The 25,774-nt window shown below is 50.7% G+C and overlaps 11 protein-coding genes across 11 annotated transcripts; 6 read left to right on the top strand and 5 right to left on the bottom strand.

Annotated features, from left to right (window-relative positions):
- Positions 1-317: 317 nt before the first annotated feature.
- PMZ80_006068 (uncharacterized protein) lies at positions 318-1,982 on the top strand (the record flags this gene model as incomplete). Its single annotated transcript, XM_064874483.1, has 1 exon — positions 318-1,982. The coding sequence occupies one exon, from the start codon at positions 318-320 to the stop codon at positions 1,980-1,982; it is 1,665 nt and encodes a 554-aa protein (XP_064730205.1).
- A 794-nt stretch (positions 1,983-2,776) lies between these two features.
- SEC61 (translocon subunit) lies at positions 2,777-4,356 on the top strand (the record flags this gene model as incomplete). Its single annotated transcript, XM_064874482.1, has 4 exons — positions 2,777-2,786; positions 2,835-2,935; positions 2,989-3,156; positions 3,205-4,356. The coding sequence occupies 4 exons, from the start codon at positions 2,777-2,779 to the stop codon at positions 4,354-4,356; spliced, it is 1,431 nt and encodes a 476-aa protein (XP_064730204.1).
- Positions 4,357-6,040: 1,684 nt separating this feature from the next.
- Positions 6,041-7,027, bottom strand: PMZ80_006066 (uncharacterized protein; the record flags this gene model as incomplete). Its single annotated transcript, XM_064874481.1, has 1 exon — positions 6,041-7,027. The coding sequence occupies one exon, from the start codon at positions 7,025-7,027 to the stop codon at positions 6,041-6,043; it is 987 nt and encodes a 328-aa protein (XP_064730203.1).
- A 948-nt stretch (positions 7,028-7,975) lies between these two features.
- Positions 7,976-9,775, bottom strand: PMZ80_006065 (uncharacterized protein; the record flags this gene model as incomplete). Its single annotated transcript, XM_064874480.1, has 2 exons — positions 7,976-8,311; positions 8,366-9,775. The coding sequence occupies 2 exons, from the start codon at positions 9,773-9,775 to the stop codon at positions 7,976-7,978; spliced, it is 1,746 nt and encodes a 581-aa protein (XP_064730202.1).
- Positions 9,776-10,879: 1,104 nt separating this feature from the next.
- On the bottom strand, positions 10,880-11,893 carry PMZ80_006064 (uncharacterized protein; the record flags this gene model as incomplete). Its single annotated transcript, XM_064874479.1, has 1 exon — positions 10,880-11,893. The coding sequence occupies one exon, from the start codon at positions 11,891-11,893 to the stop codon at positions 10,880-10,882; it is 1,014 nt and encodes a 337-aa protein (XP_064730201.1).
- Positions 11,894-13,471: 1,578 nt separating this feature from the next.
- On the bottom strand, positions 13,472-16,585 carry PMZ80_006063 (uncharacterized protein; the record flags this gene model as incomplete). The annotated part of the gene is made up of 1 exon (XM_064874478.1): positions 13,472-16,585. The coding sequence occupies one exon, from the start codon at positions 16,583-16,585 to the stop codon at positions 13,472-13,474; it is 3,114 nt and encodes a 1,037-aa protein (XP_064730200.1).
- A 1,311-nt stretch (positions 16,586-17,896) lies between these two features.
- Positions 17,897-18,283, top strand: PMZ80_006062 (uncharacterized protein; the record flags this gene model as incomplete). The annotated part of the gene is made up of 1 exon (XM_064874477.1): positions 17,897-18,283. One exon carries the CDS (start codon positions 17,897-17,899, stop codon positions 18,281-18,283), a length of 387 nt encoding a protein of 128 aa, XP_064730199.1.
- Positions 18,284-18,323: 40 nt separating this feature from the next.
- PMZ80_006061 (uncharacterized protein) lies at positions 18,324-19,656 on the top strand (the record flags this gene model as incomplete). Its single annotated transcript, XM_064874476.1, has 2 exons — positions 18,324-19,027; positions 19,251-19,656. 2 exons carry the CDS (start codon positions 18,324-18,326, stop codon positions 19,654-19,656), a joined length of 1,110 nt encoding a protein of 369 aa, XP_064730198.1.
- A 119-nt stretch (positions 19,657-19,775) lies between these two features.
- On the bottom strand, positions 19,776-20,249 carry PMZ80_006060 (uncharacterized protein; the record flags this gene model as incomplete). Its single annotated transcript, XM_064874475.1, has 1 exon — positions 19,776-20,249. The coding sequence occupies one exon, from the start codon at positions 20,247-20,249 to the stop codon at positions 19,776-19,778; it is 474 nt and encodes a 157-aa protein (XP_064730197.1).
- A 478-nt stretch (positions 20,250-20,727) lies between these two features.
- On the top strand, positions 20,728-21,933 carry PMZ80_006059 (uncharacterized protein; the record flags this gene model as incomplete). Its single annotated transcript, XM_064874474.1, has 4 exons — positions 20,728-20,831; positions 20,881-20,971; positions 21,021-21,300; positions 21,347-21,933. The coding sequence occupies 4 exons, from the start codon at positions 20,728-20,730 to the stop codon at positions 21,931-21,933; spliced, it is 1,062 nt and encodes a 353-aa protein (XP_064730196.1).
- A 1,143-nt stretch (positions 21,934-23,076) lies between these two features.
- On the top strand, positions 23,077-24,789 carry YLH47 (LETM1 domain-containing protein ylh47; the record flags this gene model as incomplete). The annotated part of the gene is made up of 2 exons (XM_064874473.1): positions 23,077-23,128; positions 23,180-24,789. 2 exons carry the CDS (start codon positions 23,077-23,079, stop codon positions 24,787-24,789), a joined length of 1,662 nt encoding a protein of 553 aa, XP_064730195.1.
- Between the last annotated feature and the right edge of the window lie 985 nt (positions 24,790-25,774).

The raw sequence follows: 25,774 nt of genomic DNA, 5'->3' as shown, positions 1-25,774 counted from the left end.
GAAAGGTGCGGATGATGTCAACTTGTCAACAGTGGCAGCATCAGAGCCACTCTGGTTTTCCGCACAGCCAACGTGGTCGGCCCTCGTTTCGACATGCGCCTATACTCTACAGTACCAACATAGCTATTCCACCCCTCATGCCAACAGCACTCTAATCTGCCTGCAGGCGCCTTCACCCCTCTGTTCTGAATCTGATCACACAACGTCCGCCACCCTCGGTTGCGTTCGGTGGTGGAAATATCCCAGGCACCTTGTGAGCCTTGCCGGGCATCCAAGCTAAGGACCGTGGTGGTCTTGGTCAAACGAAGACCAGCATCATGACCGAGTCAGCAGATATCTCAAGGACAAAGTCGAAGCCTGTCGCTCTTGACCAAAAGGCTGCCGGCGATATCTTGTCCACAACCTCAACGGCCGACTCAGCGGATAATGGCAGTTATCTGGAACCTCTGACGCCAGGCTACATGTCCTCGACGCCGGGCAGCCCTTCGGTGCTGTCGAGAAATTCCTCATCGTATTTCACCAGAGATATACAAGACATGATGGACGAGACTCCCATGGACAAGCTGACCATGTTCGACATTTTCGACAACCTCGCCCTTCCTACGAAACTCGAGAAATGGCAGATGGCTCTCTCGGCTCAAAAGCAGAAATTGGCTAAGCATCAAGAGAAGATTAGATCTCAGGGTACCAATGCGCGCGAGAAGGCCGTTGCAGAATGGCGCAAGAGAGTGCCTACCGCAGACGAACAGCTGGCCAAGTACCGCAGACGCATGAAGAGATCCATCGACGATGTCAATAAGCGCTGGACAGAGACAGTGACCATCACAACCCGCGAGAAGATCTCCTTCATGTCCGCCGTCCTTAACATCTTCATCTCTGGCTACTTGATCGGCGCCGCACCGGAACGCTTTTACTGGTGGTTCACCGTCCAGTTCGCCTATTTCATGCCCATACGCTTCTACACCTACCACCGCAAGGGCTACCACTACTTCCTGGCGGACCTCTGCTACTTTGTCAACGCCCTCTGCCTATTGACCATCTGGGTCTTTCCGCGATCGAAAAGACTCTTCATATCTACCTACTGCCTCGCCTACGGGAACAACGCAGTGGCTATCGTCATGTGGAGGAATAGTCTCGTGTTTCACTCCCTCGACAAAGTAACATCGCTTTTTATTCATGTCATGCCACCTGTTGTGCTCCACTGCCTGGTCCACCTCACTCCCTCGGACATCCTTCTCACTCGCTTTCCTGCCATCTACAACATCAAGTATTCGGCACCTTCAAGTCCTGAACATTATAGCCTTCTCGCGATGCTGATCTGGGCCACCTTGCCCTACGCTGTCTGGCAGCTCTCATATCACTTCCTGATCACAGTCAGACGCCGAGATCAGATTGCTGCTGGCCGCCCGACATCCTTTACTTGGCTTCGGAAGTCTTATGCCAAAACCTGGATTGGCAAGATTGTTCTCGGTTTGCCCGATGTCCTCCAGGAGCCAGCATTTATGTTCATTCAATACTCCTACGCCATACTCACCATCATACCTTGTCCGATCTGGTTTTGGTATCGGTTCGCGAGTGCGGGCTTCCTCATGTTTGTGTTCAGCTGGAGTGTCTGGAATGGTGCGAACTACTATATGGACGTGTTTGGCAAGAAGTTTCAGAAGGAGCTGGAACAAATGAAGAAGGATATGGCACGACTACAAGGTTCACCTGGGTCTATGACGCCTGCTCAAGACCCGACGACTGATGGTGAGGGCAAGGAGGGCGATATCAACAAGATCCCACTATTGGACGAGGATCGCAAGGAAAAGCAGAAAGACAAAGAGGCCAAGGAGACAGAAGAGGAGATGAAAGAAGGACCACGCGAGGATGCCGCAGGCGCGCTTATGGAGATGCAAGAGAACAAGCTGGGCCAAAGCTCGCCAGATGCTAAGACAGGAGCAATCATGGACAGCGTGGAGGAGAAGCTGGATTCGACTTAATGGTAGCATGAGAATAGGTGACGACGAAATGTGTTCCGGTCATGAGCACCGGAATTGTTGAGGAATGAGTTGCAACGACAACAACGTCTGTCGGTTTCAAGCGTATGTTCGCCCCATCTTGTATTGTGCTTCGATGATACCCCGGATCATGCATGGGGTTCGGCGTTAGGAGCATTCAAGCGTTGGTTTGTCATAGGATATCTCTATCGCTGGGAGACTTTTAATCGTGCTACCTCGTCCCGTCTTTGGTCCATCATCAGGTAATGTGATCTTTGGCGAGAAGTCTCATACCTCGTTCTTCCACCTAGATTTGGATCATGAAACGCTACACGCAAGATGCAAAAACACTCACTTTATCCATTTGGCGTCCTCATGGTTTTGGATTTGCGATTTAGTGACATTCACGATTCGTTTAAAGGGTTAAAATGTTCTTGTTAGACTAGACGATAGATATTGCAGGTCCCAATATCGATCTACATATAAAAGACTGGCCATCAACCGCAGCATCACGACGAATAGGATCCCATTCGGTACTGCATGTTGTCTCTGACCAAAGCCCCTTTTTCGTCTACTACTGCACTCTGGGGCAAACGCACGACCGTAGTGACATGATTGGTTCGACTGGTCTCCTTGGCATTCGTCTGTGATGCCACGGTGTTGCTGAACCATCTTCAAAAGAGCTTCAACTTGAGATATCCTGGAAAGACATCCCCCTTCCATGATTCACACCACAACCTCTACTTCCACATCTTTCCTTTCCACCTGATACCTGAAGGCAGGCGCCTACAGCAATCATGAGTGGCCGTGAGTGAACCCAGATGGCTTCTACCAGGCACAGCTAACGTGTCGCAGTTCGATTTCTCGATCTCATCAAACCCTTTACGCCCCTCCTCCCCGAGGTGGCAGCACCCGAGTCCAAAATCCCCTTTAACCAGAAGTTGATGTGGACAGGAGTAAGAACAATAGCATGTGGAAGAAGGGAGCAAGATGCTGACATATTGGATAGTGCACACTCCTCATCTTCTTGGTGATGAGCCAAATGCCTTTGTATGGCATCGTTTCCTCAGACACGTCTGATCCGATTTACTGGCTGCGTATGATGTTGGCAAGTAACAGGGGGACACTGATGGAGCTTGGAACAACACCTATTATCTCATCAGGAATGGTCTTCCAGGTATGCACAGAACCACAGTTGCGAGTAACAGGGTACTAACTAGTGCAGCTTCTTGCCGGCACGCATCTCATCGATGTCAACCTTGACCTCAAGTCCGACCGCGAATTATACCAGACCGCCCAGAAACTCTTCGCCATTATCCTCTCCTTCGGCCAGGCCTGCGTTTTCGTCCTCACTGGTCTCTATGGCCAGCCCTCCGACCTCGGTGCCGGTATCTGCCTCCTTCTCATCGTCCAGCTCGTGGTTGCCGGTCTAGTCGTCATCCTCCTCGATGAGCTCCTCCAGAAGGGCTACGGTATGGGCAGCGGTATCTCGCTGTTTATCGCAACAGGTATCTGCGAGTCCATCGTCTGGCGCGCTTTCTCCCCAACAACAATCGATACCGGCAGAGGCAAAGAGTTCGAGGGCGCAGTCATCGCCCTCTTCCATCTGCTAGTCACGTGGCCAGACAAGACACGAGCACTCCGCGAGGCATTTTACCGACCTCATCTCCCAAACATCATGAATCTGATCAGCACAATCGCCGTCTTCGCCGCAGTCATCTACCTCCAGGGTTTCCGCGTCGAGATCCCAGTCAAGAGCAGCAGACAACGGGGCATGCGCGGTTCCTACCCAATCCGCCTCTTCTACACCTCCAACATGCCCATCATGCTGCAATCCGCCCTCGCATCAAACATCTTCATGATCTCCCAAATGCTCTGGAACAGATTCCCAGATAACCTCCTCGTCAAGCTCATCGGCCAATGGGAACCAAAAGAGGGCTCAGCTCAACTCTTCGCCAGCTCAGGAATTGCATACTACATGTCCCCACCCCACAACATCACCGAGGCCCTCCTCGACCCAATCCACACAGTCGTCTATGCCTCCTTCATCATCATTACTTGCGCCATCTTCAGCAAGACATGGATTGAGGTTTCGGGCAGCGCACCACGAGACGTTGCTAAGCAGCTCAAGGATCAGGGACTCGTTATGGCCGGTCACCGTGAACAGAGTATGTACAAGGAACTTAAGCGTGTTATTCCCACTGCCGCTGCATTCGGTGGTGCATGCATTGGTGCACTGTCCATCTGCTCTGACATGCTTGGTGCGCTTGGTTCAGGAACTGGTATTCTGCTAGCTGTCACTATTATCTATGGATACTTCGAGATCGCGGCTAAGGAAGGAGACTTTGGCGCGAACCTGAGAGGTATCATGGCTTAGAGAGTCGCTAGAGGAGATGGAGGACGCTTGGCGGATGCAATAGCCGCCTGGATCAGATTAGACAGGGTGGAATGGTGGTGATGAACATCCTTCTGACCCAGGGACAGCTTGTACATTATTAAAAGTGCTTGCAGACAATTGGTTGCATCGATTTGGGACCATATGCCACAGATGTAGAACAACAATGTAAGACATTCGCAAGCACGTCTGAGCTACCTCCATGACACTGTCTGTATCGCACCTCGCGCCGTCTGCATATGCTCTCCCCACTGCCTGTTCACATTCCGCCAAGAATCGGTCGTTACGCCGTGATGTCTATGTAGCTCTTCGATGGAGAATCGGAGTGGGCGCAAGTGGGCGGTTTGCCCAGCAGACGTTGTGCTTATTGCGCTCAGTCTGTTTTCCTGGCGGGTGCCAGCACTCCCACTGTCAAGTCCCTCGTCCGCATCGTAACAAAGTGGTAGCGACTTTTGAGCCTGCATCAGTGATTCGTCCGAGAAACATAGTACATAACCAACGCATTCACATGGATTTTGTGAACAACATCGCCTACGCAATATGACGTCCCCATTCTCTCTCCTGCGCCCCACCCATAACCAACCTAACACCTTGGAGCTTATAGTCTCTCCTCTCCTCCCCTCCACTTCTATGTCGGAAGTTAACCATCTAGTATATGACTCCGCCACGGTCAGCATCCACGACGCCACCGTTGTGCTTACTTACCCTTGTACTTGGGCTTATGGCGACAGGATGATGAAATGCGCGTGCGTTCTCAAGAGGATGTGAGCGTGGGGTTGAGCGGTTCTATACTTACGTTTGGCGTGTCGTCTATCTAGAGCGAGGAGGGGGATAGGGAACACAACGGCATATTGATACCGTCGGTTTCGAATATGTGCGGGATTTGTTTCGTGTGAAAGGTCTACCGTCCATATTATGGTTATGATGGAGCTGGGTAGGGTGGCGGTGGTGGTGGGGAGGCCGGGGATGTGGATGTGGATGTGGATTGTCAAGCGAAGATGAGGGAGATAATGTGGTGTGGTTGTGAATGGGACTGGGTGGTGATTAGATTAGATATGTGACTGGGGTGTTGAGAGGCGGATGAAGATGTGGAAGTGGAGGTTGGGGAGGATCCCGGTAGAATTGTGCCATTAGTCTCATAGGCGGTGTGGTGTGGATCGGATACTGCAGGGGGACTGCAAGGTGTGCTGATGTCGTAAGGTATTGGAGGAAGGAACCGATACCCTGGATGGCGATTGCCTAGATTTTGTTCTATTGCTCGGACTGAGAAGTGGCATTGGTCTAAGTATCATTGAAGAACCTGGTGTATGAGTAAAGAGACTGATGATATGTAATACGTTGCCGCAGGTCGATGAGGCGCACTAAATATCTTTGGATTTGACATTTTTCAGTTGTTGAGCAAGACGTTACATACGCACGTTGCCCACTGTATTTGTCTAGAGTTATCATGTCTAGCCTGCATAGCCCTCCCTTGGTCCATGGATGTTGGCAGAGATGGCTGAAGAGTTGGCACCTGTGCCAGCCTGGCCCTCCTGACTGTCGAGCCTTGCAGGACTTTACTTCGACCCGACACACGCTAGGACCGGAGAGACAGCTCTTGATGGTCTAGGTACCGCGAACAAGGTTCTACGGCCTCGTGATCTAGCCCATACGCTTTGCACCATCGTCAATTGGGGCTTCTCGGTTCAGCTGTCAGCTCATGAGGCTGCTGTACCGGCTCTTCCCCATAAGCGGGATTGTGCCACCAATTCCACCTCCGCACTACCTCATTCGTGTCATAGTCAAAGGTAAGCCTCAAGTCAGCAGCTGCTGTCCACTGAGTGCCCGGATGACTTGGATGCCCGCTGATGTGACATCTCACCTCCATAAGGATCTTGAAGCCGCGGTCCTTGAGCGATGGCATGCGCGTCATCGTATGCTCGTTGGCGATGGTCTTAGCTTGTACAACGAGCATGGCATCAAACTTTCCTGCTTTCACATCGAATGGCGTCTCCCTCTTCTTAAGCCGGTAAGACGGTCCCGCCTCGAGCTCCGGTTCGTATATCCGACCCTCGGTCACCTCCTCAACAAACTCAGGCCGCACTAGGCTTTCGACTATGAGAACCTCGAGGTTCGGAAATTGCTCTCTGTTGATATGAGCTCCATCAACACCAAACTTGTTCCAGAGTGAGAGCTTCACGACAGATCTTCGCAAGAAGCCATTCAATAGACCTCGGTAGTCATCGTTCAGTACTCCCGGCTCGGTTGGACTACCGTCCCATTCGATCTCGCGTCCATCAGCCCTTAGAAATCGTTTCACACAGACTTCGCCGGTGTCACGCTTTGTAGCATGGCATCTTAGGGTCCTTGAGATCGTCACTTCGATTCGAAAGCAGTCTCTAGCTTCGTTGCGTATTTGTTTGCAGACACAGAAAAGTGGACGTTGAACATCCCAATTGAAAGCCTTCCATTTGAGAGAAGAACTCCGACCGCGGTCGTCAATGGTATCGCCGATGGAAGCTTCGCTGTCTTGAGCGTCGTCGAAACTGTCATCGTTTGATAAATACAAGTCGATTTCAGGTTCGGCTGTGGTATTCATCAGGGCGTACTTGAGGACAAGAAGTCGTACTTCGGCGGGTAGACCTAGCAAAGTGAGAGAAGCGAGACTTGCCATGTCGGTGAAGTTGAAGACGGGCTTGTATTGGTTGAGGAATATCGACAGTGTTAGAAGTTGTGGTTACCGCGACAATCATACGCGGTGAGATTGACAAATTCGTGCCTCAGTCGTGCATTGGCCTTTTACTGTATGGTTCACTTTAGCTAGATGGCGGGTCGATAGCGATCTGCTGTGGGACCATAACCTCCATCCGATAGAGTCCTATCAAGCTGTTCGTTCAGTGAATGATACCGCGTAGCTGGGAGCACCCCCTACTTAGAGTAGTAGGTACCAACACGACTCACCTCAAGCCCAAAGCGCGCTAGTCCCGAACAGCTTTAGTTCTTGACTCTGTGGATCCAGTCCGATTTTCATGCCTCATACTCGATGCTAGACAAGCAAGATGGGACCTAAACCTTGGGAGGTGATGGACGAGGAGGGCGGTACGATCATGCGGGGGACAGGCACGAGCAGGACACACAAGCAGGCGCCGGCCGGTGTCCGCAAGGGAAGCAGCCAATGTGCGAAGGAGGAAAGAACGGCCTTAAAGGGGGGAGACAATGGAGGGACGGAGAAGGATCGACCGGCGACACTAGTTCGGCGAGACGGTCCGACCAAGAGGGAGAAAGGAGTAGTATTATTGGGGTGGTGTGCGCTGGGATAAAGCAGCATCTTCATCGGCAGGCTTTCCAAAATGACACTCTTTACAACTTTAAGTTCTAACTTATAAAGCATGATACAAATCTGGAAGACAGTGTGTTTTCAGACTTACTAAGATAACTATCGACAGAAACACGGGTACAGTAGGTATCATACATGAAATTGATCGCTTATGGTCAGAACTCGTGATCTCTCGATATAGCTGTACATCCAGCATGCCTCTTGTCCCCTTAACACTCGTGTCAATCTTCTGCCCAGGAGCACGCAAAGGCGCTCCTGTCCAGAAGATGGGTGACCAAAGCCGCACTACAACTTGGCACCCTTCTTCTGTCTCTCCGCCTTATCCTTATCCCTCAACAGCCTCCTGAGAATCTTGCCAGACGGACTTTTAGGTATCACATCAATGAACTCCACGCCTCCCTTCAACCACTTATGTCTTGACTTCTCTTTCTCAATGTATTTCTGAATATCCCGCTTCACCATTACGTCGCTCTCCTCCAGGCCCACAGTATTCGATTTGACGACATATGCTTTCGGGAGCTCGCCTGATCTGTCGTCGGGGACAGGAATGACGGCGCAGTCGGCTACAGCGGGATGGGAAAGGAGGGCGGATTCGAGTTCTGCGGGTGCAACTTGCAGACCCTACGAATGTGTTAGCGCACTCAAGAGACGGGTTTATGATATACGCGGACATACCTTGACCTTGATCAACTCCTTTATCCTATCCACGATGAAAATGTGTTCGTTCCCAGATGGTGCCTTCTTGAAGACCACCTCGTCACCTGTGCGCATGTATCTTCCATCCTCGAGATCAACGAACGTCTCCTTCGTGGCCTTTTCGTTCTTAAGATATCCAAGCGTGATTGACGGCGAACTGACTAAAAGCTCGCCTGGCTGATCATACCCGGTGATTTCGTTGCCTTCGATCGTCATAACCTTAGCCTTGAATCCTGGTACCAGCGAACCAGAAGAGCCGAACCAGATGTCATTCGGAGCCGAAGAGGAGACGACTGTGCAGGTCTCTGTTAGACCGTAGCCCTGCCGGATGCGCCATGCTGGATATTGCTTGCTTAAGTCCTCTGCGGTTTCTGCACCAAGCGGCGCTGCGCCGGTGAAGATGGCTTTTACTGAGCTGAGGTCGTACTTGGCGCACAGGTCTTTCTGCTTGACCATGTTGATGATGATTGGAGGCACGATGTAGAGTGTGTTGATCTTGTACTTCTGTATGCTATTCAGGTAGCTGTTGATTTCGAACTTTGGCAGAACGATGACAGAGTCTCCAAGGTAAGTGCTGCAGTGACAGATAACGATCAAGCCATAGATATGCGACTGAGGTAGTAGACCCAGTGCAGCCTCGTGATAGTCTTCACCCTGCTGTGCTCTATGTTTGCTGTCGTATGCTTTGATCTGAAGTGTGTTGGCGATCACGTTTCTGTGGGAGATCATGACGCCCTTAGGCAGACCTGAGGTGCCGGAGCTGTAACAGAGGAAAGCCGTCTGACGGGCGCCCTGTCCCTTCTCCCACTTCAAGGGTTCCACTTCTGGTAGCTTCTTGCCGGCTTCAAGCAGCTGCCCGAATGTCTTGATATCTTTGGGATACTTGGACTCGTCGTCGCCCGGCATTGGAAGTAGGTAAACCTTGGAGCGATCGAGGCCAGCTTTCTTCGCGCCCGTAAGAGCAACATCTAGAAGAGGCAGCACGGTGAACAATGCTTTAGCTTCAGCGTTCACAAGTTGATACCGCAGCTCATCAGCACTGTATGCAGCATTTGCTGGTGAAGAGATGCCGTTCAAGCGATGTATAGCCCAGTTCAAGGTCATTACATCAATGGTGTTCAAGGCAAAGACACCGCAGACCTTGTCGTACTCTGTGCCATCGTTGACCTTCCACCCAAGTTCTTTCGCCAGTGCCCTCGTAATATAGGTGTACTCCTCCTTCTGCTGTTGCGCACTGATCTTCCTCCCTGTAATACCACACACGTAGGAATCTTTAGACTTCGAGTATGGAGCTCGGCCATGCTCCTCATTGAACATGAACTCGGGGATCGAGAGAGTGTCCGGTACCTCTGGGCACTCCGGAACCCATTTGGGCGGAAGAAAAGGCATCTTCGGCCGCTGTCGAGCTGCGTATGGATATGGCAGCGGTTAGAACTGCGGCAAGTAAGTGTCCCCCAGTAGCACAGCGCAATAACAAGCAAAGACAAATGACAGATTCTCGACACAAATGGTAAAGATAAAGAAAGTCGGCGCGATCCTTGTCTCCGAGTCGGTCAAAGACCATGACGGTGTAAGCCGAGCTTACAGCATGTTCCACGAGGTAAGCTGAGCTATGTCAGGACCTTACGGAGTAGCACCAGTTAGCATTCGATTCGAAGTGGCCGGTTCGATATTCCTGATGGTGTCATTGGCTGCGAAAGAAGGAGGTCTAGTCTGGGGCTTTGTGGGCTCCCCACAGAAGCCAAATCGATGGGCTTCTTCAGGAGGGCAGCTAACGAGGAACCAGAACCTTGAGCTGCATTCTCCGCCGTGCGTTTGGTTATAGGAAACACTTCCATGTCGTGAGTATATGACACGATAGGTGACATTATCCACAGGAGCAATAAAAAGTCCTCATCACTCCCCTTCGCTTCAAAATGTCAGAGCGTTGTTCCGTAACAGTCTGACAGCTTGACAGTCCGGGGTGCTGATCAGGCCTAGCCAAACTTGGATTATTGTGCCGAGGTCAGAGGTTCCAGTCGCAGCTGACCCCGAGAGATCGCCGAGACTCTTATCGCGACTCGAAATTGTTGTGCTTGTTGTGAGTTCAGTTCTTCCAAGTATCTGGCTTTTACCATATTCCTGTCGCTCATCCGTAAATTGGACTTATTTGCGCTCAAGGGACTTAGTAACCGCTAACAGGATGACAAGTTCTGAGGGCTGGAATCAGAGAATCCGGTAATGGTAGGACGTGTAGCCACATGGTCCTGACAAGGAGAAACAGGGCTTGGAATTGGTTGACTGGAACGGAGCCGAGAAGTAAAACGTCGGGTTTGAAAACTTTGGACGGACAGCAGGAAGGCACGAATGAATATGTGCACTCGCAGTGTTCTCGTTTCTGTTCATGAGGCAAGCACGAAACTAACTCAAGCACATCCGCGATAATATCGTCTAATGTCGCACCTGTGTTTGTGCACCACAGACCCTCTCAACCTCATGTCGTGTCCAACAAGCTCAAAATCTCCTCTCCAGAAAACCTTTGATAGCCTTCGCGACATCCTCCGGCTTTTCAAACGCACACCAATGCCCGCTCTCGATCAACACCTCCTCCAGATCTGGCAACAGCCTAGCACTTTTCGCAGGAGCGATACTATCAGGTCTAGCCGCCGTATCGCCAGAACATCCAATATACAGCACCGGCAGATCGATCTTGTGCAGATCCTTCGGCACACCCACCTTCTCCGCCTCATACTGCAGGTTATCCTTCCAAGCATGGTAGTAATTCTGCCACGTTCCAAACCCATCTCGCTTCACCCTATCTACGAACTCCCTCTTGAGTTCTTCATTCTGGGCATATCCCTTCAGCTCAACCGGATGAGGATCCAGGATCACGTCACGCATCGCGCCTTCAACAGTAAACATCTTCTTCATCCAACTTCCGTGCATGTCTGCATCAACGCCGTGACAGATTTCCCAGACTTTCTCAGGGTTTTCGGACATCAGTCTTGTGCCTTCTTCGGAGGTAAAGAAGTGCCAATACGTGAAGAGTGGGTATCCAACGAACTTCTTCGTCATCTCATTCATGACATCCACGTCAAATGGTTCTTCAGAAGGCGGGCTGTATGCGACATTGAGCAAAATCAGACCCACCACACGTTCTGGAGCGTAGAGGTAGACCCGTGAGGCGACGCCTGAGCCCCAGTCGTGACCTATCGCTATGACCTTCGTGATGTCTTCGTGATCGAAAATGTCTACGAAGTCCTTGGTGAGGTAGGAGAAGTTGTATGCTGCTATGTGCTTTGGCTTCGAGGATTCGCCGACGCCGAGTAGATCGGGGATCAGGATGCGGAACTTGAGGGACAAGAGCTTCGGTGCCACGAACTGCCAGTATCGAGCGTCGTCGGGCCAGCCATGGCAGAAGAAGAGTGTAGGTGCATTCGGATCTGTCTTATGTGTGGAAGGTGAGATGTAGTAGCTGTATGTGTAGCCTCTGGTCACTGTAAATGATCTCTTCTCGAATGCATCCATATTGAATTACGCAGGTCTCTGTTCCCGTCTGGATAACGTGCCTCGGGCCGACTGCTGTACGATTTGTGCTGTATCAATGTAGTCGGCGCCCTCGACATAAGACCACTATATACTTCTCAGCTTCGAAGGGATTACCAACGATCCTCAGGCCAGCCATCTTACTACATATTGATAGCGGTCATACTGCAATATCGCAATGTGAACGAATGTTGTGGCCTGTTCCACGTCGACATGCTCGTTTCCGCTTACGTCGCTGACTAAGACCAGCGATAGCTTGCGAAACTTCGTTCAAGTACTGAAAACAGAGCAAGATGGTAGGCACAATTTATTGCAGAGCTTATCTATCCTTCTACTATTCTATCATACACAGGATGGTCTCGAGGATACATAACTCGAAACGCTCACAAGCCGATTGATATCTTGGCCGTGATACAGGCTCGCCTTTATGCCTCGATGTAGAGGATTGCGTTACGCCTGTCATCCTTTATGTTCATCTACCGTTGACTGAGAAGGTGTGACACCACAGGAGTGTTGAAAAACTTCTCGCTGTCTCCGCGATCCTCTTCTCGTGTGACTTTCTTCATCCATTCTTTTCGCTCGTGTACATTGCTCTTCTTGAGCACTTGCATCCGTCTTCTTGACTTATACACTCTGCTCTTCTCGCACTTGCCGCATTCATCTTCCCTACTTACATACATTCGACCTTTTGGGTGATGTCGACCACCATCATCATCTTTGTTCGATATTTGCTCCCCCGTCCATTATGCCTTTTTCCTCATCTGCTTATTGAATGCCAAACATAATTAGATATCAGTTTTGTCACTCGAGGGTCCCCTCATCCTCTTCTTGAGGTGTTTTCGACCCATCTCGCTCATTTCTTTTTTTTTTTTTGGTTCTGTCTTCTTGCCAGTTGTTGCTTTTGGATTCGTATTATCTCCAGCTGGAGATCGGATAGGGCCATGATCAAAGGAGTAGAAGCTTCATCAGTGCCAACTCAGCAGCCTTCAACAAGGCCGACCCGGGATGACACCAACAGCGCTTCTCTCCTTTGATCATGTAGTTTGCTTTGTGTTTTTCGTATCTTCTTGAGGCGTTCTCAACCCACCTCGCTCGTCACTTTTTCCGTTTCTGTCTCAGACTCTTGCCAGTTTTTGCTTTTGTGATCATAACCTCCTCAGCTTGAGATTGAATAGAACCATGACCAAAAGAGTAGAAACTCCGTCAGTGCCAGCTTAGCAACCTTCACAAAGGCTGATCCAAGTTGGCGCCGATGACGCTTCTCTCCTTGATCATGTAAGTGCATCTTTGTGTTCGTGATGTTCTCAGCTTGGAATCGAACGGGACCATGACAAAATGAGTAGAAGCTTCAGTGTCAACTCAGCAGCATTCAACAATGCTGACCCGAGTTGACGCCAGGCTCTTCTTCTTGCCAATGGCTCGGAAAATTTTGCGCAGACCATATCTTGTGTATCGACAGTGAAATGGTATAAGCTCTCCTGCATCTATGCTGTACTTGTTGAGGACATTATTTCGTTGTGCCCAGCTGGAAGGCATGTCTTCTTCTCATTGGATGGATCATTACGATGGATTGAAGCCGGGTATGGCAAGGCTGCCTTTCGATTCTCGGTCGCCCCAGATGGCACCTTTGCTGGATTTTGGAGCACAGCCGTGGTCTGAGTTTGACCTCTCCTTCTCGTCGCCGTCGTCGTGGTCGCTAGCACTATCATCATCATCATCGCTGTCTGAATTATCTGAATCGTCTGACTCGTCTGTGTCGACCGTTGCGGATCCCATAGCCGGCTTCAGTGGGCTGAGCACTCCGAACTTGTTGGATCTTGGGTATCGGAATGCAATGAGCTCTTCAAGTTTTCGAACAACCCATGTGAATTCATCCCACTCATGTTCTGTCATATCGTCTCTGTTGTTGATGTCGATGTCGCTTCGCATCTCTTTAGCCCATCGGAAGAAGCTCTTGAGAAAAGTGTGGTTATCTGACCAGCAGATTGCTGCTTGGAACATCGCATCATGGAAGTCCTGTGCATCATCCATACAGTCTTCCGGGGAGAAGGTGTTGGAGAGCACCATCCTCAGTTGGTGAACCATGCCGGTGTCCTTGAGTTTGTTGAACAAAGTTTGTGCTTCAGAGCTTGGGTTCAGGATCCCGTCGAACACTTCAACGTCCAAGCCAAGAGTGTCTCTCGCAAATAGATCGTCAAGCACAACATTGTCCTGCATTGGCTCTTTGGTAGCTTCTTCTAGCACTTCAGACGCCCAATAGCTGCCACTGTCGTTGAGCAAGAACATGTCTTTCGGGTGAAAACCGTGCTGAAAGCAGACGCTCAAGAATTCCTTCCATTTTTGTGGGCCATCGTCCGAATTGTAGAGTTCCCATAGCTCATTGTAGAACTTCTTGCAAGCTGCAGAAGAGTGTTGTGCGGACATATTCGGGATTGGGCGTGATGGGAGCCGCCAGTTTGGACTGATCAGTAGCCCGTCCTTGATGTTTTCCACAATCCTCGGGCCTTGACTCATGGTACGAGTATATTCAGGATCACGATACACGCCATGGCACTGTTGGACTAGGTTGGTAACCAAAGACCGGAATCGCTCAGGTACGTAATGTGGCAGAAGACGAATGAGGTGATCCATAGCCTTGTCCACACCTGGCACTGTGGTGTCTACTAGCTTTCGGTTTCCGTAAGGATATGAATCCGAGTCATCACGAAGACGAATTCTGGCTGACCTGAGATAAGCCTGGAAGTCTGCGAAACGATCGTGTTCGGGTGTTGTGGTGTCGGAAGCTTTGGGCGTTGCGCCATCATTGCTAACAGGGCTTCCATGGACAGGAGGCAGAGGATTGTTGGGATTGCTCGAGAGCGATTGTGGGTTCTGGTTTGAGTTCTCATTCGAGACAGGTAACGATGGTGGAGGGAAAGAGCCGTTTGGAGCTGGAGTGCTAACTTGTGTCGTTGTCGAAGGTTCATAATCCATGGTCTCCCCTTCCTCGGGCACATCTTCCATCACTTCATCCCGGGCTATTTGTGTAGGTTGTTCGGCGGCTCCTTCAGGCTGCGTCACCATTCTATCAGCATCAGATAACGAGTTAGGAGTCTTTCTCTCCCCGTTGTTCGCAGACTGTTCCCCAACTCCTGAATAGAGCCTCGTTTTTTCTTCAAGGTCTGACATTTCAGTATTATCAGTCAAGTAACCCGTGTTTGAACGGGACGAACTAGAACTCTGAGACTGTGGAGAGCTCGGTGCTGATGAGTTCGGAGTGAGTGGTTGTTCTTCGACTTCGTCCATTTGAATATCATCTTGAGATTCTGAGATGGACACAGCACGTGCGGGTGGTCCAAACTCGCTCTGCTCTGGGATTTTCTTCGAGTCCCCAGTGAAAGACTCTGCTTCAGCATCCTCCTTGCAGAAGTATCCAGAAGGGTTTGGTTCAGGTTTGGACTGGGCAACTGATTCAGGCTTGCAATGCTCAGGCTCTTGTTGAGCTTCGACTGGTGAAACATCGCTTTTGTCGCCCGCGTTCGTTGCCGCGCCAGTATTGGCAATACCACCTTCCGCCTTCAAATCCTTAGCGTATGACAGCCCAACTAGGTTGGTGTCGAACATCAGTTTGCCACCTTTACACTCAAGTTTAGCAATTGCTTCGCAAAGCAGGTCTCGTTTCGACGACTCCAGGACCCGATAATCATCGAAGGGCTCTTGGTTTGCGAGCCATTCTCCATGTTCGTCGAACATTTTATGCTTGAGGACATATTTGTTACGTTTGACACTGAACCTCTTCTCAACTGCGAGCCGCTGAGCCTCACGCGCCTGTCGCCTCCTAATCATTTTCGTGGCGGGAAGGAGAACCTTCGCCATCGCTTCCTTCATGGGAAGTAAGAGCGGCTTCGCAGAAACGTGCTTTTTTGGGAGCGCGCGTGTCTTGGGCAACTTGACTTTTCTAGGCGACTCTTCCTTGTCACTACCATCGCTCGTCATCTCATCTATGCTTCGCTTGCCCAATACTGGAGAGGGAGAGAATGGTGTGGCTTTAGATTGTTGCTCTGGTGTTGTATTGGGGGTGCCTCTATCTGTGGGCGTAGGGTTTGATGCACTGTTGCTCTCGGATGCAACTCTACTACGCTTGTGCGATGAATAATTGGGTCCATCATAATCTGTTCGGGCTCGCTTCGGGGATGAAACATTGGGTTCATCGTAATGTACTCGGGCTCGCTTCGGCGCTCGTTGCGGTGCCTCAGGTCGAGGCGACGATGTCGTAGATGGAGACGGAGACTCACTGGCTGGGGTAGAGGACGTAGAGGGTCGAGAGGCTGATATATCAGGTGTCGGGATCGAGCTTGATGCCGTATTGTGGAATGACTGGGGTGTGGCGGTTTGTGATGGCGAGCCATTTTCGGGCAAGACCTTGAGGATGGTCTGCACTATGTGCTGCTGCTCTTTGTGTGAAAGGTGTGTTAGAGAAGATGATCTTGCAAGCTGATGACCCAAGAATTGCGCGCAAGTGTCCCCGAGTAGAATTTGTAGGAACTTTCCCAAATCTTCCGGACTTGTCGAGTCTTGACCATGTTCACTAGACATTGGCTTGGCTCCCTGTGTAGCAGCCTTTGCGTCTGCGCCAATAGGCCCGGACTCCGGCTTTATTGAAGCGGATGTCGACGGGGGTTGCGAAGATGACATGGTGCTAGATGACTGAATCACGGCTTAGCTGAGCAAATATCACGTTTCAAGTTCGCTTACTTGGTTCACGGTAGGGAGCGATTGGTTATTGGATGGCAGTGTTGCCATATTGGCGTCGCCGTTAACCCCTTTGTTAGGCTGAGGTTTCTCTTTCGCCACGGCAGTTGATACGAAAAGTTCAGATAATGAGTTTGATACTTTGGTGAGCAGTGCGACGTGCGCAATGCTCGAAACAGATATTGGATGAGAGGGTCAACTTTTCTTGAAATGGTTGACTCGTTAGATTGACCAGGAGAAAGTTGGGAGGAGGAATCGGAAAAGAAATGTGGAAGAGGTCGCAATAATAGCAGAGGACTTTTCATCACTGCAGCGGACTGTGAAGATCATCCCGCCCAGAAGTGCAAGGCACGTGGGAAATACTTTTGGAGCTAGCCTTACCTTTTCAGGCATTTCGAGGGGTGTTTGAGAAGTGAAAGCCTCCTACCTTGGAATGGTGTGATCTAAGGACGCGCTTTTCTGGCAAGTGACGCCCCGAGCCACGCGTTTCGATCTGCTTCATGGTGACCGAGGTGATCCGAAACCCTCAAGATCAGTCCCAACCAGGAAATGCACATCACAAACGCTTTCCGTATGTGAAGTTAGAATGGGGAAGGAGGTGGTACGCTGATCTGATTGGTCTGCCAGTGACCGGCATAATGCAACGCAGTCACAAGTCGAATGTACAAACACAGGTATGAGTTTGACATATCGTACTGCCCATCTTCTTAGTGCCAGTGACAGGTTTCCAGAGTAGATGCGAAGGCGGAAAGTCTTATGTAGCGGGATGGGTCTCCTCGGTCACGTGCTCAACGCAGACCCCTTGCCCTCTTCATGGAAGGAATATAACAGCCACTAATTAGATCTCTGCAACGTGTCGAGATGGTGATCACAGTGCGAGTCTAGCTCGGGTTGTTCAGAGTTAATGGCTGTTAGTATAGGTTAGTCCACGTGGTTGTGCACGGACCACCCCGCTCCACAAGCCAGCAACCATATACCCCGTCAGACACATAGCAACGACGGCGGCTGTTCATGGAATCGAGTGATCGCAGAAGCGCTATCGGGAACAGGCGCTATGAGGCCAGGTCAGATCTTTGCTGCGAGCAGATCATGCTCATGGTCCGGATTCGGAAAGACAAAGGCTTGGTGATCGAGGAAGCTTCTTTGTGCTCTAGGCCACACATCGCGCATATAATACCTTGAAGGGCGCCATGTAGAGGCCAGGAAGCGCTATTCGAAGCACCGTTTCGAGATTGGTCCTAACACAGATTAATCATGCCAATACGAAGACTGACACATTACCATCCCTTACTGTCCCGCCGATATCTCTCCGATCAAGCAGTACGCCGAAACTCGAACAGGATCTTCGGAAGCCTTTTGAGCCGAACAGCCTCAGAGTATACCAAGCAGCCACAGACGCCGAAACAGCAGGCACCCCAAGCAAAGCAGTTGCTCGACCAGAACCAAGGTCTAGCTGACTGCCTCAAATCTCTACTTAACACAGGAAAGATCGTGTTCAAGTTAGAGGTTAGTCATGCCGCTAAAGCGTCAAGCCGACGAAAAGCAACGGGCGTGGAGAAGGGTGTTCCGACAGAAGTACCGGGAGAGACTGCGGAGCGCGCCAGGAGTCCCCATGCATCCAAAGAACGACCCGAAAAGTGATCGTGTATGCTGCCTCCAGAGCTCAGGCCTCTGCCAAACTATGGGTAGCAAGCATCATCGAAGGAACAAGAAGTGCTGGTTATTCCCGTATCTTTGCGAGCATTGTGATGCTGTCAGAGCTGTATCGAGCGAGGATGATGAGCTCACGACGCCATTGACGCCGGCTGTAGTCGAGAAATCGCTAGCAGAGAACAAGGAGCAGTACAGCACCAGGTCAGTGGTGCCTAGCCTTAACGATATGGCCAACCAGGCAAGCGTGGATCTAAACAACAGGTTCCGGATATCAACGTCGATCAACTGTGAGCCTGATGCCGTCTCGCCGGAAGCACATAGTTTGATGATTCCGACGATTATGGACAGTAGCACCCCAGAGCAAGCTGCAACTCAGACCGCCGACCAGTCACTCGGAAGAGCGGTCATTAGGAGTCAGCAGGAGAGGGAGATAGTCGATTCGATCGAAGATGAACCACCTTTGGCGTGGCCACAGACTCCGCCGGCGACACCTCCGACGCTTTCAATGGGCGAACATGAGCTGCTTGATTTCGAGCAGAGGGTTCTCAGAAGTCAAGCACCAAGTCCGGATGCATATAGGAGTCGAGAAACATGGCCAAGTGGACTCAATTCGGGGCCGGTTGAAACATATGAGCGCCGGTCGAGAATACCTTCTGGCGCGCCGCAACCTATGCCATGGAGCAGAGAGAGCCAGTCTGAGTTTCAGAAGCGGGATCCGAGGTTAGACTTGAGGTTTGTACTTGAGATAGCCTAAGGTTAAGCCATGTGCGGCATGACTCTATGTCGTGGAACGTCACCTGCGACTGTATTGAAGATATCGATGTAAAGCCCACAGGAGAACAATGAAGGAAAATGAGGTGATGGAACGGAAGCACAACTTGAAGACGCGTTCAGGTGTGGGTCCCGCAACGAACTAGTGCCCTAGACTACTTCGGGCATAGCTTTAGAGCCCAAGCCATTTGTTGTCTCTTATCAATTTAACTACTCTACATGTCTTTGATGACCCGCGTATTGTCAATCTGAACGATCCAAAGAACAAGAGAAGGATAAAAGTCATGCAGGTGGCAGCATTCTTGTCAGACCTGAAGTCGCTCAGCGTCTGTCCACATCAAGCAGCTATCAATTTGGTATCGGTACACAAGAATATCCAAGAACCGGACCAACAACCCGCGACCTCGCTCAATGAAGACCAGGCGGACCACTTTCAGGATATTGACCACGATCTAGAAAGAGCGGGTGAGCTCGTATCGTTGCACCAGAATGTCAAGCTGAAGCACATTGAGCGCGGACCTGACGCCGAGTTGCTGCAGACAAGGCAAGCAGTCAGCAGAATTCTTGCCTCTTTGAACGAGGATCGTTGAGCTGTGACTTTTCGGCAGAAATATTGTCATGGTTTTATGCCCACTGGATTCTTAGCTGCACATTCCCACTTCAAATGTCCCCTGGTTTCAAACACAGAATCCTGAGCCTTGCCTCACACTCACATAGTTGATTGTCCTGGCCGGGCTTTCGGATGGATCCATGGGTACACCCAGTCAGCCAACGTTCTGCCCAACAGCATCTTGAGCACAAACTTGCTTAGCAGGAGTCGTCTTATCCTGGACTTCGCCTTAGCTTTGCCCTTCGGAGGCTCCTCATCCTGTGGAAGAGTCTGAACTGCAAGATTCAGTGCTTCTCGGGCCACAGCTTCTCTTGAGAGGACACCTGAGGGCAGATTGAAAGCCTGCTGTGAGTTGGCTTGTGACAGGATCTGATCGAAAGGAAGTGCAGCCGCAGGGGGGCTCGAGGTGCCGGAGGCGTTCGATGCAGAGGGTGGTACGACGTTGATTGACGGCTGGCTTGCTTCGGCATGTGTTGGAGGAGCTTTGTTGAGAGCACTAAGCCATCCGGAGAGTTGAGGATAGAAAGATGGGCCTGCGGACGGCTTTTTAGGTTCGGAGGGTGCTGTGGCCATTGCTAGCAATGTTGTGGGTTCCCTGAAGTACTGTGAGGGGAGAAATATGTACTGGATAGAAGTATATCGATATGTTGATATGTGGTGGGTTTAGAAGGAAAAGGGATAGAGAAAACGAGTTCGGGTGTGCAGACAATGTTTGACTGGAAGCGCCGACCATGATGCATGCGCCTTCCATGGCTGGTATGATCTTCATGTTGAAGATTAATAGTTGATCTTCAAGTTGGCCGATTGTTCTTGCCTCACTCTGAAGAATGAACCGAATAGAGCTGCCTGACGGCCTTGTCTTCGAGATAATCATGTTTCGGGGTTCCCGTCTCGAGTCCTGTAGTGTTGTGATTTGATAAATTTACTACCGAAACATATCTTACTCGGGTGCTCAACACCATCTGCACCACTACATCCACACTCTATCAAACGGGGAATACGACCAACTGCTTAGTTCTGCGCTTTTTGGGAACGCCTCTTACAGCCCAGCATGGCGATGCCTGTCGACGCAAAGCTATTGCGGACGACGAAATTCCCACCCGAGTTCAACCAGAAGGTCGACATGCAGAAAGTGAACGTCGATGTTATGAAGAAGTGCGCACCAGACCGGATGTGTCAGTCGCAAATGCTAACAGTTGTACAGATGGATCGCTCGAACATTATCCGAACTGCTTGGTGTCGAGGACGACGTGGTGATAGAGTTGTGCTTCAACCTGCTTGAGGGCTCTCGCTTCGTGAGTCTACTCTTGTCTTCTGCCCGCAATCAATGCTAATATAGACCAGCCCAACATCAAGGAGCTACAAATTCAACTTACTGGCTTCTTGGATAAAGATACCCCCAAATTCTGCAAAGATCTATGGCAATTATGTCTCAATGCGCAATCGAGCCCGCATGGCGTCCCACAAGAACTGCTGGAAGCAAAGAAGCAGGAGCTCATGCAAGAGAAGGCCGAAGCTGAGAAAGCTGCTCAGGTTGCCCAACAACGGAAGACAGCTGTTACATCGCGTGAGAAGAATATTGACGACATACGAAATCGAGAACGTGGCGAAAGAGGCCAGCGAGGTCGAGGCTTTGGCGGAAGAGGTCGTGGAAATTTTGATTCCCGCAGGCCTCCACGCTCGAGATCTCCGCCACCACGACGAGATCGTTCGCCCTATCAGCCAGCTCCGCGACGAGAAGTTGACACCTACAAGCCTAGAGGAGGAGGTCGTGACCCGCGAGGAAACGACAGACGCGGAAGATCTCAGACAAGGTCCGCGTCGGTGTCTTCTCCTTCTCGATCACCACCAAGAAGAAGCAGGAAGGAGAGCTCCAGTAGATCAAGGTCTCCTCCGCGCAAACAACGACGTGTTGCTTCCCGGGAGCGCAATGGATCTACAGAACGTGGTGGGCGAAAGGATGGTCATAGGAGAAGAAATCGGAGTCCTTCCTATTCTGAGAGATCCCGCTCACCACCTACTAGATCACGACATCAGAAACGACGAAATTATTCTTCTAGCCGAAGTCCGTCTCCAGAACTACGTAGGCGAAGAAGATCGCCATCGACATCGGCTGATGACTCGAGACGAAGAGGCAGAGGCGGAGGGCACAGGAGAGGGAACAGGCGAACATCTTCTTCTTCTCCCGAGCATTACAGGAGCAGTAGACGTGCTGACATTGTCAGGCCCAGACCCCGACGAGACGACCCACGCTTGAGTCGCAGCCCCGATGAAGCTCCACGTCGGCGCAGGAGAAGCCCGAGTGAGAGCAGAAGCAGAAGCAGGAGTCGAAGCAGGAGTCGAAGCCACGGCAGGCGAGACGACCACAAACGGCGAAGATCGCTACCAAGGTACGAGCCAAGAAGACCAAGAAACACGTCGTCGTCCGTATCACTAGAACCTGAACCTGAGCCAAAGCGACGAAAGCGTGATGACAGTCTTTCAAGCCGTTCAGAGATGAGCGGTGTGGACAACAATGATGTCGCTAGAAAGGATGACCGCAAGGAGATTGCCTCCGATGATTGAAGTGGGTTTGAACGATCCTCGCCTATGCACAATCTACAGTCAGTCACGTGGGTACAGGCTACTCTAGCTGGAGGCATCACGGCCATGGCAAGGTACAGTTTGTCCGCATACTACAGTAGGGCTCGTCCTTCTCAACGGGCTCTTGTCGCTTCTCGATGTGACCATAGTTCAGGAAGTGGCTCAGCTTAAGACTGCTAGTTCAAGTCTGGTAAGCCAGATCTTGATGACTCCGCCACGCCCTTCAAGATGGCTTCATCGCATTCAATGCACACAAAGCTGTTGTTTGAGAGTATGCTTGTACGTAAAATGTTGCTTCAGCACAGCTTCACATTCATCGTGGGCCTTGCATTAATACACATTGCCGTGTTGGCCGGTCACGGCTCTTACTCGTGTGTCTTCGAGCCCGCGCGTGCTCGCTGCGCTTAATACATATCTCTTTGTTATACAGTCTGGCCCATACGCTTGAGATACTACCATATTGTGTTGACGTTGAGCCGTTGAGAAATGCTTAGTCATTCAGATAAAGCCGCTAAAGCCGAGCACGCGGTACGGTGGGTGGTGATGCAAAGCCGAAGGGTGGAGCTGGTGCTTGATTCCGACAGGCTCGTCCCTGAAAGTCGCCTTTGCGCAGTCAGCTGCAGTTTGGAAGTTGCGCATCGAACTTCCGCCCCTGCAATGGTGTTCAACAGATCATCCTGCTCAGCCAACTTGATTTAACTTCACAAGCATATGTACTCTCACTCATACGATACCTAACTGGCATCGCCACACTGTACTCTATTGACCTGTATACAAATCTGCCGTCGCTCATTCATCATCCCTACTCCCAGTCAAGATGAGCGGGTCTCGTCTCGTCAGCAGCCAGGCTGCCAAACGTTTCGTTCAAGGTAGGCATAAACCGTACAGGTAGTGAGTGTGTCGTTTCTGACGTGTTGCAGTACAATCTAGACAATTGTCGTCGTTATCTACACAATCATACCGAAGCCGAGGAGTCCGAAGAACAGCAGAAGTGCCAGCGCAACTACAAGCTCTTGCCATCCTGCTCCCTAGGAGAAGCTATGCGACCGAGACTTCAACGCATGGAAACGAGAGCGGGCCGCCACCAGGCTTCAATATCAATGAAGCTAAGAAGCCACTTCCTAAGGAGGAGCAGAAACAGTCATCGCCTACACCAACTGTCGCCGAGCTGAAGAAGGGCGATGAGCAGACTTCAACTCCCAAATCCGAGGCCACCACGGTCGACAAGACTACTGCCCGTGAAGAAGCTTCTCTTTCTGAATTAGCTGCAAGCAAAGCTGCCCATGAGGAGAACAAAGCCGCTCTCAAAAAGGAGGAAAAGAAGCTTACTCTAGGCCAAAAGATCAAGAAGGAGGTTCAGCACTACTGGGATGGCACGAAGTTGCTAGCAACCGAGGTCAAGATTTCCTCACGACTTGCCCTGAAGATGGCAGCTGGCTACGAACTTTCCCGAAGAGAAAACCGACAACTACAGCGAACCGTTCAAGATTTGGGCCGACTTGTCCCATTCTCAGTCTTTGTCATAGTTCCATTCGCCGAATTGCTGCTCCCAGTGGCACTCAAGCTCTTCCCAAACCTCCTCCCCTCGACATACGAAGGTAAGACCTCCCGCGAAGCAAAAGCCCAAAGACTCAGAACAACACGAAAGAACGTCTCTTCCTTCCTCCGCGAAACTCTACGAGAGACCGGTCTTCCAGTCAGCGCAAAGACAGCAAAGAAAGAAGAATTTATTGAGTTCTTCCGAAAGGTCAGGAGCACTGGAGAAGCACCCACGAAAGACGACACCATCAAAGCCTGCCGCATGTTCAAGGATGACCTCACACTTGACAACCTGTCGCGACCGCAGCTGGTGGGAATTTGCAAGTACATGAACCTAAACACATTTGGCACGGATGCCATGCTGCGGTATCAGATTAGGCACCGTATGCGACAGATCAAGCGGGATGACAAGGCCATCAGTTACGAAGGTGTCGACTCGTTATCCGTTCCCGAATTGCAGATGGCTTGCGCATCGAGAGGGCTGAGAACGCATGGGATGAGCCCAGGCAAGCTAAGAGAAGACCTACAAATGTGGTTGGATTTGAGACTGAAGTATAACATACCATCTACGCTGCTTGTGTTGAGCAACGCGTATATGTACACCTCGGGCAAGGACAAGGAAATTGACACTCAGATTGAGGCCCTGCAAGCTGTGTTGAGCTCTATTCCAGAAGAGCTCTTCCACGAGATCGAGCTGGAGGTACACAACGCAGAGGGTGCTGCAACCAACAGACAGCGTCTAGAAGTGCTCAAGGAGCAGCAGGAGCTTATTGAGGAAGAGAATGAACAGGCTGAGGAAAATAAAGAAGCAAACCCTGACAAGGAGGCGAGCAGTCCAAAGGATGACAAGGATATTGACGAGAAGCCGAAGAAGAAGGCAGATGCTGAAGCTGCCTCAAATGAGAACGAGGCAGCAGAAGCTGAGAAAGATGCTGAAGAGCAGGGCAAACAGGAGAAGCCGAGGAAGGAGGAAGAGGTGAAAAAGGATTAATTTCATTTGTTACAGAGAAAGAATCACCACTTTTGAATAAGAAGATGCATAGCGAGCATGCTGTTGGATGAGGCGTTGACGAAACAAGAACTGAGATAGAATGCGTGGTTGGAATAGCCTGGCAGCGGAAGTTAACTGAGCGAGAGTATTGACCAGTCTGCCTGAAAGGCAATTTATATCTTCTCTACTTTGTGATATAAACAACTCAAATAGATCAATTCCAGCCAGCCAGAATTCACACGACATTCGTGTCCTTCTCACCACGAAGGCCCGTAACAGCATTGTACCACAGGAAACACAATCGTTTACCGCTTCAGCGTTGCCTTTTCTAAGGGAGTTTTCGATAACGCTGAGCAGGTGCGTCTCTGTTTTATTCATCACAGATCGTAGGCCATACGCCAATGAGAGTCCTTCTGACTAGGGCTTGTGAAGAGCTTACGGATGTGACCTAAGAAGAGAATTAAATGTCTCGTCAAGACTATCCAGGTTTGGACATACCTACCTTATGCAATCAGTTAGCGGAAGGCACTGTAGTATGGCATGCAAGCACTATTGCGAACCACGTGATGACGCACTCGTCCAGGATCACGCGTATCCAGAACGCGTAACTCTTGCCCATGTGGCATGTGGATGGCACTCTGATATGATCAACGAGATTGCTTTTCAGGGCCAAAAGGACTGCCGTGTCACAAACTCGCGTACAATCAACACATGGCTCGCTCACCACTGAAAAGGAAACGAACAACAACCATCGACATCGACTACCCACTCAAGAAAGTCTTCCAGAAACAAGCCTTCCGCCCCCTCCAACGAGAAATCATCAATGCCGCCCTAGAAGGCCACGATATCTTCGTCCAAGCCGCCACCTCCTTCGGCAAATCTCTCTGCTTCCAGCTACCAGCATGGTGCTCCAAAGGAGTAACAGTGGTCATCTCACCACTACTAGCCCTAGTCCAAAACCAAGTCAACGCCGCCAATAACCTCG

The sequence above is a fragment of the Knufia obscura genome (assembly GCF_036327395.1).
Source record: "Knufia obscura strain CCFEE 5817 isolate CBS 148926 chromosome Unknown scaffold_6, whole genome shotgun sequence".
Taxonomy (NCBI): domain Eukaryota; kingdom Fungi; phylum Ascomycota; class Eurotiomycetes; order Chaetothyriales; family Trichomeriaceae; genus Knufia; species Knufia obscura.
The sequence above is the reverse complement of the archived record's forward strand: the minus strand, read 5'-3'. Positions and strand labels throughout refer to the sequence as shown.